The sequence below is a fragment of the Balaenoptera musculus genome, chromosome 9 (assembly GCF_009873245.2).
Source record: "Balaenoptera musculus isolate JJ_BM4_2016_0621 chromosome 9, mBalMus1.pri.v3, whole genome shotgun sequence".
Classification (NCBI taxonomy): domain Eukaryota; kingdom Metazoa; phylum Chordata; class Mammalia; order Artiodactyla; family Balaenopteridae; genus Balaenoptera; species Balaenoptera musculus.
The window spans coordinates 90,166,503-90,181,974 of NC_045793.1; the positions used below are offsets into that span (position 1 = coordinate 90,166,503).

The following is a 15,472-nucleotide window of genomic DNA, read 5'->3' on the forward strand; positions in this document are numbered from 1 at the left end:
GCCCACGGACCTGCTGAAGGAGCTGGACTCTGGAACATTCACAGCAATGCTTCTTCTTCTCATCTGTCTGTTGTGTTTCAAGTACATTATCGATAACGTAAGCGTTTGTAGGCTGCAAGCAGTCCATCCGTAGCTAAGCGTGTTCCAAGGTCCAACTTAACACAGCTTCGGAACACGACTCCTTTGCTAGCAAATTAGACACTTGCAGTAGCTGGATGCCAGGAAAGTCCCTTTAAATACTTTAAGGGCCTGAACCATTGCTGATGTGGGAGAAGACTCCCCGGGTCTTTCATGTGAAGCTGGAGGGGTGCCTGCCCCAAAGATTCTGGCCCTGCCCTCCAGCTACCTGATCCATCTCACCTGGCTGAGACCTGGGTGGAACCAGGATTCAGCATCTCAGAGGTCAGAAACAAGACAGCAAGGGGCATCTGGGTCCCATTCAGGCTCTGTGTGATTCTGGCCCAGTTGGGTCCTTGGTGCCAGGACCACAGGCTTTCAGAAGGAGATTCAAGCTGACAAACGGACAATAGAACATCATAATGGCAGAAACAACCTCAGGGCTGGAAACAGATGCTGTAATCACAGGAGAAAAAACCCACAACAAATTCCAAAATCTGACCCTTAAGATCCCTGGATCAGGGAGGGGAAGGAAGGGGAGATTCCCCTTATGGTGGAAACAGGGCAACATGAAGAACGTTGTGCAGTCAGGCTGAAAATTAAACAGATGTGAGTTTCTTTAATTCAAAGCCTTAATTATTCTGACGTCTTCCATAACTTAATCTAAGCCATCACTTCAGCTTTAATTATGCATAAAGAAATGGATTACTAACAGTAACTAATATGATAGGAAAAACTGAGAGGTGAGAATTGGTAACTTGGCAACTGTTTATTCATCTTTTTTTTTCAGCCCATGTTTATTGACTACCTACTATGTTGCAGCCTTTACTACAGTCCTATTAGGAAAAATATAGCATATACTATGGGCCAGTTTCTTTTACTTCATTAGCTCATGGACTGCTTGCAATAATACTGCATCACAGGTATTATTCTCCCTGATTTATAGAAGCGGAGCTGAGATTCTGAAAGGGTAAGTAATTTGCCTAAGGTCACACAGCAAAAACTTTTTTTTTTTTTTTTTTGCCACTTACCTATTTTAGAGAGAAACGTACAGACTGACATTTTGAATCTTAACTCCTGTTTTTGTTTTGGCCGCACCGCACAGCTTGTGGGATCTCAGTTCCCCAACCAGGGATTGAACCCGGGCCGTGGCGCTGAAAGCCTGGAATCGTAACCACTAGGCCACCAGGAAACTCCCTTAACTCCTGTTTTACACAGGAAAGGTCAACTTTTCCTAAGGGAAAAATGAGTGATCAAAATTGTCCTTCTGGGAAATTAACCTGACAGTTGCCTGTAGGATGCATCGGATGCTGCAGAGACAGTCCAGGTCCGAGGCCAGCACCTAAGTCAGAGAGGTGGCAGCCAAACTGGAAAAAGAAGCTACATGGGGCACTGTGGAGGCTAGAAGGGGCTCGATGAAGATTTGGACGTGATGGGCAAGTTACTCATCCTCTCCGAGCCTTAGTTTCCTTGTGCCCAGAAGGCGCTGTAACTGGTTTATTTAGCAGTTTCAATCCAGGGGCATATAAACAGAAATGGTTTTATTTTTCCTCCAGTCATCGTTTTTAATCTGCCTCTGTTACATCTCCATTTCTTGTTTCTTAATAGCTTGCTTCCTGGTTACTTTCAGTTAGTCATCGTCCTTGATAGTCACAGCTTCCATCTCAAACTCAGACCTCATTTCCAGCCTCTCCCCTGCTGCAGCCTTGGCGCCTGGGCGTGGGGTGTGGTCCGGCTCCCTTGCCCTGGGGGAGAAGGTGGGGAGGAGGGAGAGGAAAGGGGGTGAGCGTGGCTCCCTAGCTGGCCCTCCTTGCTGTCTCCCTCCATCGGTTGTGGTAGCTCTCTGGGTTCATACAGACTAACTGGCCAGGGGTGACCTCTGTGTATCCAAATGCTGGTTCACTAGTGGGGCACACGTGCTCGTCAGAGCACCTGGGGGTCTCCCCGCGGCTCACGTCCCTGGTGGGGAGGATCAATGCCCCCATCCATCCCCTGCCACCAGCCTTGGGCTGCTGGGCGTCCCTCTCCCAGCAAGCAGTTCTCGAGTGAAAGGAGCAGGAGAGAGGGTCCAAGTCCTGCTTCCTTCCACTGTGTCCACTGTCTTCCTCCTGCCCCATGTTGAGGGCATGGGCTGCTCCACCACCACCTTCCCTCTGCACGGCCACTGCTCCTTGTCTGGGTGGAGGCTGGAACGAGCTGTGCTTCACTCACTGGGCCTTGTAGCCTGGCACAGGGCTGCATGGGGCATGAAAGCACTGCACAGGGCAACACCTGGCCCCAAGGGATGGGCCACATCACCCCCCAGTGGGCAGAAGCTTCCTCCAAAATCTTCCTCCACTGACATCTTTGAGGGCTTGAGGGGCAGTGGATGGAGTCAAAGGGCAGTGTCTACGGTTGCAGGTTTGCCTTGAGGAGGGGTCTGGCCCCAGCTCTTGGTTCCTCTCTTTATTTTATTTATTTTTAGTTATTTATTTATTTTTTGGCTCCTCTCTTTAGAATGAGTGCTTTAGTCTCCAACTCTGAGTCTGACTCATCAATTCAGGACAGCAGAAAAATTCCTACTTGCCTACCCCTGTTTCCAAGAATGACAATGTGCCTGGTGACAGGGAGCCCATCATGGATGACTCTGTTTATGTCCAGCTTTTACCATCCACTCTTTCTTTGCTCTTTTGACTTTTCTTCTGGGGTTCTCTGTGCAGATGCATGGTGGGTGTGGACTTTTAAGATGGACTCTTAGCTGACCAGGGCTGGTTGGCTGGCCTCTTGGTACCATGCGGTCATAGAAGGGGGGAATCAAAGAACAAACAGTCCTGTGGTGTTTGGAGTCTCCCTTAGTGACACTAAAGCCTCTGTTTGATTTCTCGCATGGTAACAAAACCAGGAGGGGAAGGTGAGTGGCACCTGGAATAGACTCTGGGTGGAAGGCAGGTTTCAGGTCCTGGATAACACGCTGGAAGGGTGCACAGAAGTGAACTAAAGATGCAGGAGGCCGTCCTCTTACTGCTTCTCCTGGGCGCCCTGTCAGGTAGGAACTCCGTTTTGCCACCTGTCTCGGCCCATTCAGTTTGCTTGATATCACTGTGTGATAAAGTCCCCAAAGAGGAAATTGCCTCTGGGAGGCTTTGTTCAAGTGTGGGCTTCTCAGCATCAGGGAGTCCTGAGAGGCTGGGATGGCGTATCTGGAGAAGAGGGTACCCAAAAAGCCACCATCTAATCAATGTTCATACAGACTTCACTTCCCCTCTTGTGCTAACTGGCCTGTGTGGTCCTTTCAAGACCTAAAATTGGGAAAAGAATTTTCCTAGTAGGGCTTTTTATGTATGTCAGCCAGTCTTTGTGGAGATTCTGGCCTTACTCTGGATCCTTCTGGGGGCAAACTGAGGTTGCAAATCACCCTATGGGAAAACTGAGGTACTGAGGGGCTAGTGTCTCAGTCTTGAGCAAAGAAAATTTCTGATAGAAGCCAAAGATTCACCTCGTGCTTCTGGCACTCCCTCTTCCTAATTCAAGAGCTTCAACAATCTTGGATGATTTTTCAGTGTTGTCAGCTTGGATTACTTAAATTGAGCTTTTTAAATTAAATCTTATTTTTGAATAGGTAGTATATGCATTATGTATGGAATTCAATCATGTTAAATTTGCAGATTAATTTAGGGATAATTTACATCTTTGATGAGTTATATAGTAAAAATGCTTAGAGGAGTGTCTGGTACCTAGTAAATGCTTAGTAAATGTTAGTGATTATTATGTACGACGTTGAGTCTTCCTATCCAAGAACAGGGCTCTAGAAACTTGTTCAAGTCTTCATTTGTTTTCTCAGGAGTATTTTGAGATTTTTTTCCTTCATATAGATCTTGCACATTCTGATTGTTTATTTCTAGTTCTTTTTCTCTTTAGCAGTTGTAAATGGAATTTTCTCTTCCCTCTTATCTTTCAATTGATTGTTATATAATGTATGGAAGTTTTTTGATGAATTATCTTATTATTTGTAATGATGTTTCAGTTGATTCTCATGCATTTTCCAGGTTTGAAGATGATAAATATTTGTTCTTTTCCTCGCTTGTTTTTTTTAATTGAAATTTATTTATTTATTTATTTATTTTTGGCTGTGTTGGGTCTTCATTTCTGTGCGAGAGCTTTCCCTAGTTGCAGCAAGCGGGGGCCACTCTTCATCGTGGTGCGCGGGCCTCTCACTATCATGGCCTCTCTTGTTGCGGAGCACAGGCTCCAGACGCGCAGGCTCAGTAGTTGTGGCTCACGGGCCCAGTTGCTCCGCAGCATGTGGGATCTTCCCAGACCAGGGTTCGAACCCGTGTCCCCTGCATTGGCAGGCGGATTCTCAACCACTGCACCACCAGGGAAACCCAATTCCTCGCTTGTTTTTTTTTAATTTCTTATTTCTTTCTCTTATCCAACTACGGGGCCTGTACCTTCAGATTGTTGTTCAATAATGATGAGTGTATACTCTTGTCTTGTTCTCCATGAAGCATGATGTTAGCTTTTGGTATGAAATAGTTTTGGGTATGTTTTATATGTTAAGGAGATAGCTTTTATTCTTATTTAGGCTATTTGCTTGTAAATCAAAATGGATTTTTAAATCAGATGTTTTTTCAAGATCTATAGAAAGGACCACTTGATTTTCCTCTTTGATCTGTTAATAACATAAATAAATCACGGTTTCCTAATAATATTGAACTGTCTTTAACCTTGGGATTTTAGAGGGCAGGAGAAACTGTGAGTGTGAAGCTGGGCCTTGAGCTTCTCAGACTCTCACTTGAAGTAAACATTGGAGATTTTCCCAGAAATATAGGCTTTTAGGATCATAATCATTTGAGTTAAGAGGTGACTTTTATTGTCATTGGGGGAAGAGTGAGGTTAGGAAGAACCCAGCATCTTATACTGAAACACTATCATTTGGAACCTTCTCATCAGATGTGTGAAAGGAACAGATCACAAAAGTTTGCAAGAAATACTTGAGATTCTTTATAAAAACCACATTCCAATCCCTCTCTCTCCAAAAGACCATGCGCTGTACTGCACTTTTGCTTCCACAGGTCAAATCCTATTTTTTGGAAGGTCTGCTGTGATGCAGACTGTTGCTCTCTCACCTTCTTAGGTGAGTCTGAGAACCTGATCCTTACTCTTGATCTCAGAAACATCAGGGTCACAGAGGATTGGGGGAGGGGAACAGCCACACCAGTCCCTGCCTTCGGGGAATTGGAAACACGCATCACCAAAATAATCTCAAACAAAGTAACATTCTCCAGTATCCTTTTCCCTCTCATTTGGTCTAACTCCTATGCATCCTCCAAGGCCCAGTCAGGCCCAACCTCCTCCATGGAGCCTTCCCAGATTGCCCTAGCTCTTGGTGCACACTCTCCCTGCTGCACCCTGGAGCTCCTTTCGTCTGCACAAGAAATGCGTTTTAAGGGTTTAGTACAGAGCCTAACACAGAGTAAGTGCTCAATGAAAGGTAGCAGGAGTTATACTATAATTCATCCGTTATGTGTCTGCCCTGTCTCCTCAAGTGGAACGTCAGCCCTGCAATTAGAGGTTTCACGTTTCTTCTTGCTCTGTGGTCCCTGAGTGCCAACACATATAGGGTAGCTAATAAATGTTGTTTTTGTTGATCATTATCCCTTTGGGGACCTGTTTTTTCCCCCCACATTTACTGATATCTCCTAAATGCAGAAATTTAGATCATCTGCCTGCTTAATATTGGCATTGAGATTGGCTTCTGTCTTTTTCACCTCCTATTAAGATGAGGGAAAGAAAACATTTTCTCTTTGGGATGCTAAAGTGTCCCATTCCAGTGACAACTTAGAAAGGAAGGCCCTAAAAGAACATAAGCTACACAAGACCCCCAACTGTAGCAGGGGAAAGAGTTGAGATGAAACAATCTCTGGCTCCATCCGTACCAAAGGACCATGTGTCATTCCTGGGAGATAGAGGACTTAGCAAAGGCCCCTTGGTGTATTTAAATCCACTGCACACTGAAGTTGTCTCCACTTTGAGAAAGTCTCCAGGGAACTAGCTTTTGTCTGAGTCTCAGGGAAATGAAAAGTACCAGTGTGTTTAATGAAAGAAGGGCTCCTTGGTAGCTGGAAGACCCACATGAACATGAAAAAGTTACCAGGCCCATTGACCTGAGTTTTGTCCACAGAGCACCAGGTGTGAGGCCATCTTGGTCTCTCTAGGACAATCCCCAAGTCTGCCATCTGGGCCTAGACGCCTGCTAGGTGGTGTCAGGAATCAAAAGAGGCCCCAGGCTCAGTGTATTTTGCTGCTTGAGGAAGCAGGTGCAACCCCTCCTGAATGCTCTTATTAATTTGAAAAGGCAGGAAGGTATATCCATTTCCAGAAAGTCTTTCTGTGAGTGATTAATCCTTTGTATGGGATCCAAAGAACATTACAAAAAGTTTCTACTTTTTCTCTCATGTCACTTTCCTATTCAGACAACCTCAGAGAAGCAAAAGGCCATCCCTCCCCTCAGTCTTCCCTCCCTCTTCCTTTTCCATGGCAACCCGGTTGTCTCCCCCTCACCTCCAGCTGAAGCACTCACTTCCTGGAATCTGCCTGCTTTTCCACCTCCAAGGAGCTGGAGGAGGTTTGCGAGAAGCCAGCCCTCCTCAGGCCAGCACCAGAGTGATGTGGCAAGATGAACAACCCCCCCACCCCTCACTAATGATGACCTAGTGCCATTTACACTGTAGGTGTAAGTGCAGATTTTACAGAATCATTACAAGACTCACCATCCTTTCTTCTGTGTCCTACTAAGGGCTCCCTTCTATTAGCCTTTGCGGGGCATGAATCAGCCCCCCAAAGTGGGTGGGTGAGCATCCCATCCAGGAAGGCATACACTGTGGAAATGAAAGACATAGGATAGGAAGACGTTGCATATAGTGAAACAACAACATTGTATAATATTTTACAGTATGTTGAGTGTATGCATTTTCTTATACAGTACCTGTGAGAGTGAATTCCAGTAGGGCTGCAATTAGTCTGAGTGGCTTTGGTAAAGTTCCTGCACAGAGCTGACTCCCGATCAAGGCAGGAAGCTGCTGATTAATAGCACTGCTTTGTAACCACGGGTTCCGGGAGTTTGGGGACACGGTTTGCAGCGGCCTGGAAGCATTGTTATTGATGACAGTGAGACTGATGATTGGCACCTGGCCTCGGTGAGCGCCTCAGAGGGCTCTGCTCTTGGCGCTGGTTATCTAACAGGATGGTACCTACATGAGCATCAAAATAGAAACAGTTCCAGCAGAGACTCTAACTTGGGCTCACTGTTTCCAGGGTATCAGCGACTATGTTGGTGGTTCCTGATCTGAGCACGTGCACTTTGTTCTGGCCCTTAGGGACAAGAGGACAGCAGGAGCTGGCACCGGGCCTCTCCCGTCCTCTTGCTACGAGGCCGTGTTCAGCTGGGATGCACATCCTTACTTTAATGTTGTTGCTATACCGTATCCTCTTTCTGTAACCAGCTGTAGATGTGGAAGCATTCTCATTTGGGTCCTGTGCGTCTTCTTGAACAATTGAACAATTAGAAGTGTTTAATGGCTACTGTCAGTGTAGCAACACAGCCCTGAGAGATAGAGTTGACAGGGGGCCCAACAGAAGTTAAGGGATCAGCCCAAGGTCACACAGTCAAGTAGCAGCAAGGCACAAATCAGCTCTGATTCCAAATCCCTTTCTCTTTTCACAACACTCCTCTGACTTCTTTCACTACCATTTGGATTGGTTAATAGAGAGATTGAAGAGGTATTTATCACCTCAGGTGAGACCTGCCCTGTGTACCGAAAGCAGAGCGGTAAGTAAGAGCTGCTGCATCCCCGGAGGGAGAAGATGGCATTGCCCCACACTTCCTGGACCACGTCAACAACTTTGGTGTCAGAGACCCAGGTGGTCAGCTTCCTCCCCTGGAACTGAGGCTGCGGAGGCCTTCATTATCCCCACACGTGCTCCAGGGAGGGGCCCTCCTTGGTTCTTTTCTGGCAAGGCAGTGGTTTTGCTCATTTGGAAACGAGCGAGCCCATCATCCAGCCAGCTCTCAACCACAAGCTAGATGTTTCAGTGGGCTCAGTGACTGATAATAAAACTTTTTTTGTGCTTTTTCTTTTTCAAAGTGTACCCATCAAGCAATTATAATTTGCTTCTTAATTAAGATGCATGTGTAAGTCAAATTCCATTAAAGCCTCTTTCTTGCTCTCAAGCACTCAGACCACCAGAGAAAGTTTGGAACACCCGTCTCGAAAGGAAAGTGAATGATGTCTTAGGGAGAGTGGGCCCCTGGCTCCCAACCTTCCCTCTGCCACTGATTAGGTGGGTGCCTTTGGACACATTCCTTAAAAAAAAAAAAAGGAAAAAAAGTTTAACGTCTTTACTGGAGTATAACTGCTTTACAATGGTGTTAGTTTCTGCTTTAAAACAAAGTGAGTTAGCTATACGTATACTTATATCCCCATATCTCCTCCCTCTTGCATCTCCCTCCCACCGTCCCTATCCCACCCCTCTAGGTGGTCACAAAGCACTGAGCTGATCTCCCTGTGCTATGTGGCTGTTTCCCACTAGCTATCTATTTTACATTTGGTAGTGTATATATGACCATGCCACTCTCTCACTTTGTCCCAGCTTATCCTTCCCCCTCCCCATGTCCTCAAGTCCATTCTCTACGTCTGCATCTTTATTCCTGTCTTGCCCCTAGGTTTTTCAGAACCTTTTTTTTTTCTTTCTTTTAGATTCCATATATATGTGTTAGCATACGGTATTTATTTTTCTCTTTCTGACTTACTTCACTTTGTATGACAGACTCTAGGTCCATCCATCTCACTACAAATAACTCAATTTCATTTCCTTTTATGGCTGAGTAATAGTCCATTGTATATATGTGCCACATCTTCTTTATCCATTCATCTGTCGATGGACACTTAGGTTGCTTCTATGTCCTGGCTATTGTAAATAGAGCTGCAATGCACATTGTGGTACATGACTCTTTTTGAATTATGGTTTTCTCAGGGTATATGCCTAGTAGTGGGAATGCTGGGTCATATGGTAGTTTTATTTTTAGTTTTTTAAGGAACCTCCATACTGTTCTCCATAGTGGCTGTATCAACTTACATTCCCACCAACAGGGCAAGAGGGTTCCCTTTTCACCACACCCTCTCCAGCATTTATTGTTCATAGATTTTTTGATGATGGCCATTCTGACCAGTGTGAGATGATACCTCATTCCAGTTTTGATTTGCATTTCTCTAATGATTAGTGATGTTGAGCATCCTTTCATGTGTTTGTTGGCAATCTGTATATCTTCTTTGGAGAAATGTCTATTTAGGTCTTCTGCTCATTTTTGGATTGGGTTGTTTGTTTTTTTGGTATTGAGCTGCCTGAGCTGCTTGTATATTTTGGAGATTAATCCTTTGTCAGTTGCTTTGTTTACAAATATTTTATCCCATTCTGAGGGTTGTCTTTTCATCTTATGGTTTCCTTTGCTGTGCAAAAGCTTTTACACTTCTTTAGGTCCCATTTGTTTATTTTTGTTTTTATTTCCATTTCTCTAGGAGGTGGGTCAAAAAGGATCTTGCTGTGATTTATGTCATAGAGTGTTCTGCCTATGTTTTCCTCTAAGAGTTTGATAGTGTCTGGCCTTACATTTAGGTCTTTAATCCATTTTGAGTTTATTTTTGTGTATGGTGTTACGGAGTGTTCTAATTTCATTCTTTTACATGTAGCTGTCCAGTTTTCCCAGCACCACTTATTGAAGAGGCTGTCTTTTGTCTAGTGTATATTCTTGCCTCCTTTATCAAAAATAAGGTGACCATATGTGCATGGGTTTATCTCTGGGCTTTCTATCCTGTTCCATGGATCTATATTTCTGTTTTTGTGCCAGTACCATACTGTCTTGATTATTGTAGCTTTGTAGTATATTCTGAAGTCCAGGAGCCTGCTTCCTCCAGCTCTGTTTTTCTTTCTCAAGATTGCTTTGGCTATTCGGGGTCTTTTGTGTTTCCATACAAATTGTGAAATTTTTTCCTCTAGTTCTGTGAAAAATGCCATTGGTAGTTTGATAGGGATTGCATTGAATCTGTAGATTGCTTTGGGTAGTATAGTCATTTTCACAATGTTGATTCTTCTAATCCAAGAACATGGTATATCTCTCCATCTGTTTGTATCATCTTTAATTTCTTTCATCAGTGTCTTATAGTTTTCTGCATACAGGTCTTTTGTCTCCTTAGGTAGGTTTAGCCCTAGGTATTTTATTCTTTTTGTTGCAATGGTAAATGGGAGTGTTTCCTTAATTTCTCTTTCAGATTTTTTCATCATTAGTGTACAGGAATGAAAGAGATTTCTGTGCATTAATTTTGTATCTTGCTACTTTACCAAATTCATTGATCAGCTCTAGTAGTTTTCTGGTAGCATCTTTAGGATTCTCTATGTATAGTATCATGTCATCTGCAAACAGTGACACTTTTACTTCTTCTTTTCTGATTTGGATTCCTTTTATTTCTTTTTCTTCTCTGATTGCTGTGGCTAAAACTTTCAAAACTATGTTGAATAATAGTGGTGAGAGTGGGCAACCTTGTCTTGTTCCTGATCTTACTGGAAATGCTTTCAGTTTTTCACCATTGAGAATGATGTTGGCTGTGGTTTGTCATATATGGCCTTTATTATGTTGAGGTAAGTTCCCTCTATGTCTACTTTCTGGAGGGTTTTTATCATAAATGGGTGTTGAATTTTGTCAAAAGCTTTTTCTGCATCTATTGAGATGATCATATGGTTTTTCTACTTCAATTTGTTAATATGGTATATCACATTGATTTATTTGAGGATATTGAAGAATCCTTGCATTCCTGGGATAAACCCCACTTGATCATGGTGTATGATCCTTTTAGTGTGCTGTTGGATTCTGTTTGCTAGTATTTTGTTGAGGATTTTTGCATCTATGTTCATCAGTGATATTGGCCTGTAGTTTTCTTTTTTTGTAACATCTTTTTCTGGTTTTGGTATCAGGGTGATGGTGGCTCAGAAAATGAGCTTGGGAGTGTTCCTCCCTCTGCTATAATTTGTAAGAGTTTGAGAAGGATAGGTGTTAGTTCTTCTCTAAATGTTTGATAGAATTCACCTGTGAAGCCATCTGGTCCTGGGCTTTTGTTTGTTGGAAGATTTCTAATCACAGTTTCAATTTCAGTGCTTGTGATTGCTCTGTTTACATTTTCTGTTTCTTCCTGGTTCAGTCTTGGAAGGTTGTACCTTTCTAAGAATTTGTCCATTTCTTCCAGGTTGTCCATTTTTTTGGCATAGAGTTGCTTGTAGTAGTCTCTCAGGATGCTTTGTATTTCTGTGGTGTCTGTTGTAACTTCTCCTTTTTCATTTCTAATTTTATTGATTTGAATCCTCTCCCTCTTTTTCTTGATGAGTCTGGCTAATGGTTTATCATTTTGCTTATCTTCTCAAAGAACCAGCTTTGAGTTTTATTGATCTTTGCTATTGTTTCCTTCATTTCTTTTTCATTTATTTCTGGTGTGATCTTTACGATTTCTTTCCTTCTGCTAACTTTGGGTTTTTTTTGTTCTTCTTTCTCTAATTGCTTAGGTGTAAGGTTAGGTTGTTTATTGAGATGTTTCTTGTTTCTTGAGGTAGGATTGTATTGCTATAAACTTCCCTCTTAGAACTGCTTTTGCTGCATCCCATAGGTTTTGGGTTGCCGTGTTTTCATTGTCATTTGTTTCTAGGTATTTTTTGATTTCCTCTTTGATTTCTTCAGTGATCTCTTGGTTATTTAGTAGTGTATTATTTAGCCTCCATGTGTCTGTATTTTTTACAGATTTTTTCCTGTAAGTGATATCTAGTCTCATAGCATTGTGGTTGGAAAAGATACTTGACATGATTTCAATTTTCTTAAATTTACCAAGGCTTGATTTGTGACCCAAGATATGATCTATCCTGGAGAATGTTCCATGAGCACTGGAGAAGAAAATGTATTATGTTGTTTTTGGATGGAATGTCCTATAAATATCAATTAAGTCCATCTTGTTTAATGTATCATTTAAAGCTTGTGTTTCCTTCTTTATTTTCATTTTGGATGATCTGTCCATTGGTGAAAGTGGGGTGTTAAAGTCCCCTACTATGATTGTTACTGTCGACTTACCCTTTTATGGCTGTTAGCATTTGCCTTATGTATTGAGGTGCTCCTATGTTGGGTGCATGAATATTTACAATTGTTATATCTTCTTCTTGGATTGATCCCTTGATCATTATGTAGTGTCCTTCTTTGTCTCTTGTAATAGTCTTTATTTTAAAGTCTATTTTGTCTGATATGAGAATTGCTACTCCAGCTTTCTTTTGATTTCCATTTGCATGGAATATCTTATTCCATCCCCTCACTTTCAGTCTGTATGTGTCCCTAGGTCTGCAGTGGGTCTCTTGTAGACAGCATATATACAGGTGTTGTTTTTGTATCCATTCAGCCAGTCTATGTCTTTTGGTTGGAGCATTTAATCCATTTACATTTAAGGTAGTTATCGATATGTATGTTCCTATTACCATTTTCCTAATTGTTTTGGGTTTGTTATTGTAGGCCTTTTCCTTCTCTTGTGTTTCCTGCCTAGAGAAGTTCCTTTAGCATTTGTTGTAGAGCTGGTTTGGTGGTGCTGAATTCTCTTAGCTTTTGATTGTCTGCAAAGGTTTTATTTCTCCATCAAATCTGAATGAGATCCTTGCTGGGTAGAGTAATCTTGGTTGTAGGTTTTTCCCTTTCATCACTTTAAATATGTCCTGCCACTCCCTTCTGGTTTGCAGAGTTTCTGCTGAAAGATCAGCTGTTAACCTTATGGAGATTCCCTTGTATGTTATTTGTTGCTTTTCCTTTGCTGCTTTTAATATTTTTTCTTTGTATTTAATTTTTGATAGTTTGATTAATATGTGTCTTGGCGTGTTTCTCCTTGGATTTATCGTGTATGAAACTCCCTGCAATTCCTGGACTTGGGTGGCTATTTCCTGTCCCAAATTAGGGAAGTTTTCAACTATAATCTCTTCACATATTTTCTCAGTCCCTTTCTTTTTCTCTTCTTCTTCTGGGACCCCTATAATTCGAATGTTGGTGTGTTTAATATTGTCCCAGAGGTCTCTGAGACTGTCCTCAATTATTTTAAATCTTTTTTCTTTATCCTGCTCTGTGGTAATTATTTCCACTATTTTATCTTCCAGGTCACTTATCCGTTCTTCTGCCTCAGTTATTCTGCTATTGATTCCTTCTAGAGAATTTTTAATTTCATTTACTGTGTTGTTCATCATTGTTTGCTCTTTAGTTCTTCTAGGTCCTTAAATGTTTCTTGTATTTTCTCCATTCTATTTCCAAGATTTGGGATCATCTTTACTATCATTACTCTGAATTCTTTTTCAGGTAGACTGCCTATTTCCTCTTCATTTGTTTGGTCTGGTGGGTTTTTACTTTGCTCCTTCATTTGCTGCGTATTTATCTTCGCATTTTGCTTAACTTACTGCATTTGGGGTCTCCTTTTTGCAGGCTGCAGGTTTGTAGTTCCCGTTGTTTTTGGTGTCTGCCCCCAGTGGCTAAGGTTGGTTCAGTGGGTTGTGTAGGCTTCCTGGTGGAGGGGACTGGTGCCTGTGTTCTGGTGGATGAGGCTGGATCTTGTCTCTCTGGTGACATCCCTTAAACTTATCTTAGAATGAATGAATTGAATATTTGGTGAATTTTATATCTTATTAATTGCTCTATCTTTAGGGTGTGGACCCTAGCCACTAATTATTATTATTACTATTGCTTTAATACTGCTACTACTGCTTTTAATAGCAAGGAAGCTGGAGAAAGTGGGTGTTGCACTAAGAGTTGGGAGATCCAAGCTTGGCCACCTTTCATCAGTGTCCCTGGAGTGTCTGCCTCAAAGTTTTTAGGGTTCAGTTACATGACCCTGGTATATATAACTTTTTCCTGGGAAGAGAGGCCTCCAGATGAAGAGCAGAACAGCTCTGGCAAGAATGTCAGCAGAAAGGGCATGTTCAATGACACAGCCTGGTTTTATCCATACATGGAATAGGTAGTTCTCAACACAGAGTGCTTAAGGGCCACTGGATAGATCCACTTCTCCCTCCGAAATATTTCCCTCACTGCTATGTGAAACAGGACTACTCAGGGAAGAGCACAACAAGCTCTGTAAGTGTAAGGAGGCAGCATGGAGCCATGCAAAGGAGTCCTGTCCTTGGAGTCAGAGACTTGGATTGGAAGGTTGGTTCTTCCATAGAATTAGCCTCCCAAACCTAGGGCTTATCCAAGTTATAATTAATGCAACAAGATCAATGGATACACTCCCCATGAAGCAAACTAGGAGCTTCGGCTGGAGATATTTGGGGAGCACGGCCTCTCCAGTTTGCCACAGGACACGCAGCAAGGTTGGTGGCTGTGGTAATCTATCTGTTCAAGGTGAGTCTGTGGGGAGCCCTGAGTAGGGCTTAGCAAGCCTCTCATAGCCGAGCCCATATCAAGCTAATACTCCAGCACCATGCCTTATGCTGTTCCCCCAAATGGCCTCTTACAGATCACATCACCCAAATCTAACATCTTGGTCATGGGTCCAATCTCTTACCAGCTCCCAGCACTATCTTGCTATGCTGTTACCAGATCATAGAATAACCACGATGCATCCCACATGCAGGGTCACCTGATGAGCATGGAGCAACAGACTGTCCGTAGTGGGGGACATGCAGTCTGTTATCTACAGACCCAGATGCATGAGCCAGAGCCCCCCATGGCCACTTACTGGGTGTGTAGTCTCAGGTGTGTGAAATGGTGGCAGAAATACCTACAACCAGGGACCACCTAGCATGATGCCCAGTGAGTAGGTGCCCAGTGAAGGCGAGTGGTTACTAGTTTCAGTCTGTTCCTTTGGGCTGGGCACTACCTTACCCCAGGGTATTCTTGAGAAAAATGTAGTGAGTTACATCTTTGCTTAAACGTGCTCAGAGGCCTCCTTCCTCGTTGGCAAGAGGGGCACGAATCACTGGGGTGAGTGGGAGGGGGCAAGATCAGGTCAGGGGTGGGGTCCTTGGACACAAATTGCCAACCTTTCATTTTGCTCATGACCATCTTGCCCTGCTGAGCTGGGAAGGAACACTCTTGTGAACAGCTTGGGGGAGTGGGGTGGAGATTCCAGTGGTGGGAAAAGAGGGCTTGAGGGAATTATACCCACAAAACCCAACCCACCACAGCAGTTGATTATTTTTCTCATTTTGAAAAACTATTTTGGGGAACTTTTTGCCTCTAAATACTCCAGGCATACTACTTTGCTGCTGGTTTTTTAATCACAAGAATGCTCTAATATTGAAGTCAATTTTAATAGAT

General features: G+C 43.0%; 1 protein-coding gene across 1 annotated transcript in view; it reads left to right on the forward strand.

Moving 5' to 3' along the window:
- The first annotated feature begins 3,040 nt into the window (after positions 1–3,040).
- Positions 3,041–15,472, forward strand: part of CDHR3 (cadherin related family member 3) — a 73,006-nt gene continuing 60,574 nt past the window's right edge. The window contains exon 1 of the mRNA XM_036862828.1: positions 3,041–3,142. Within this exon, the coding sequence (XP_036718723.1) occupies positions 3,097–3,142 (46 nt within the window). The 5' untranslated portion in view covers positions 3,041–3,096. The remainder of the gene's footprint in view (positions 3,143–15,472) is intronic.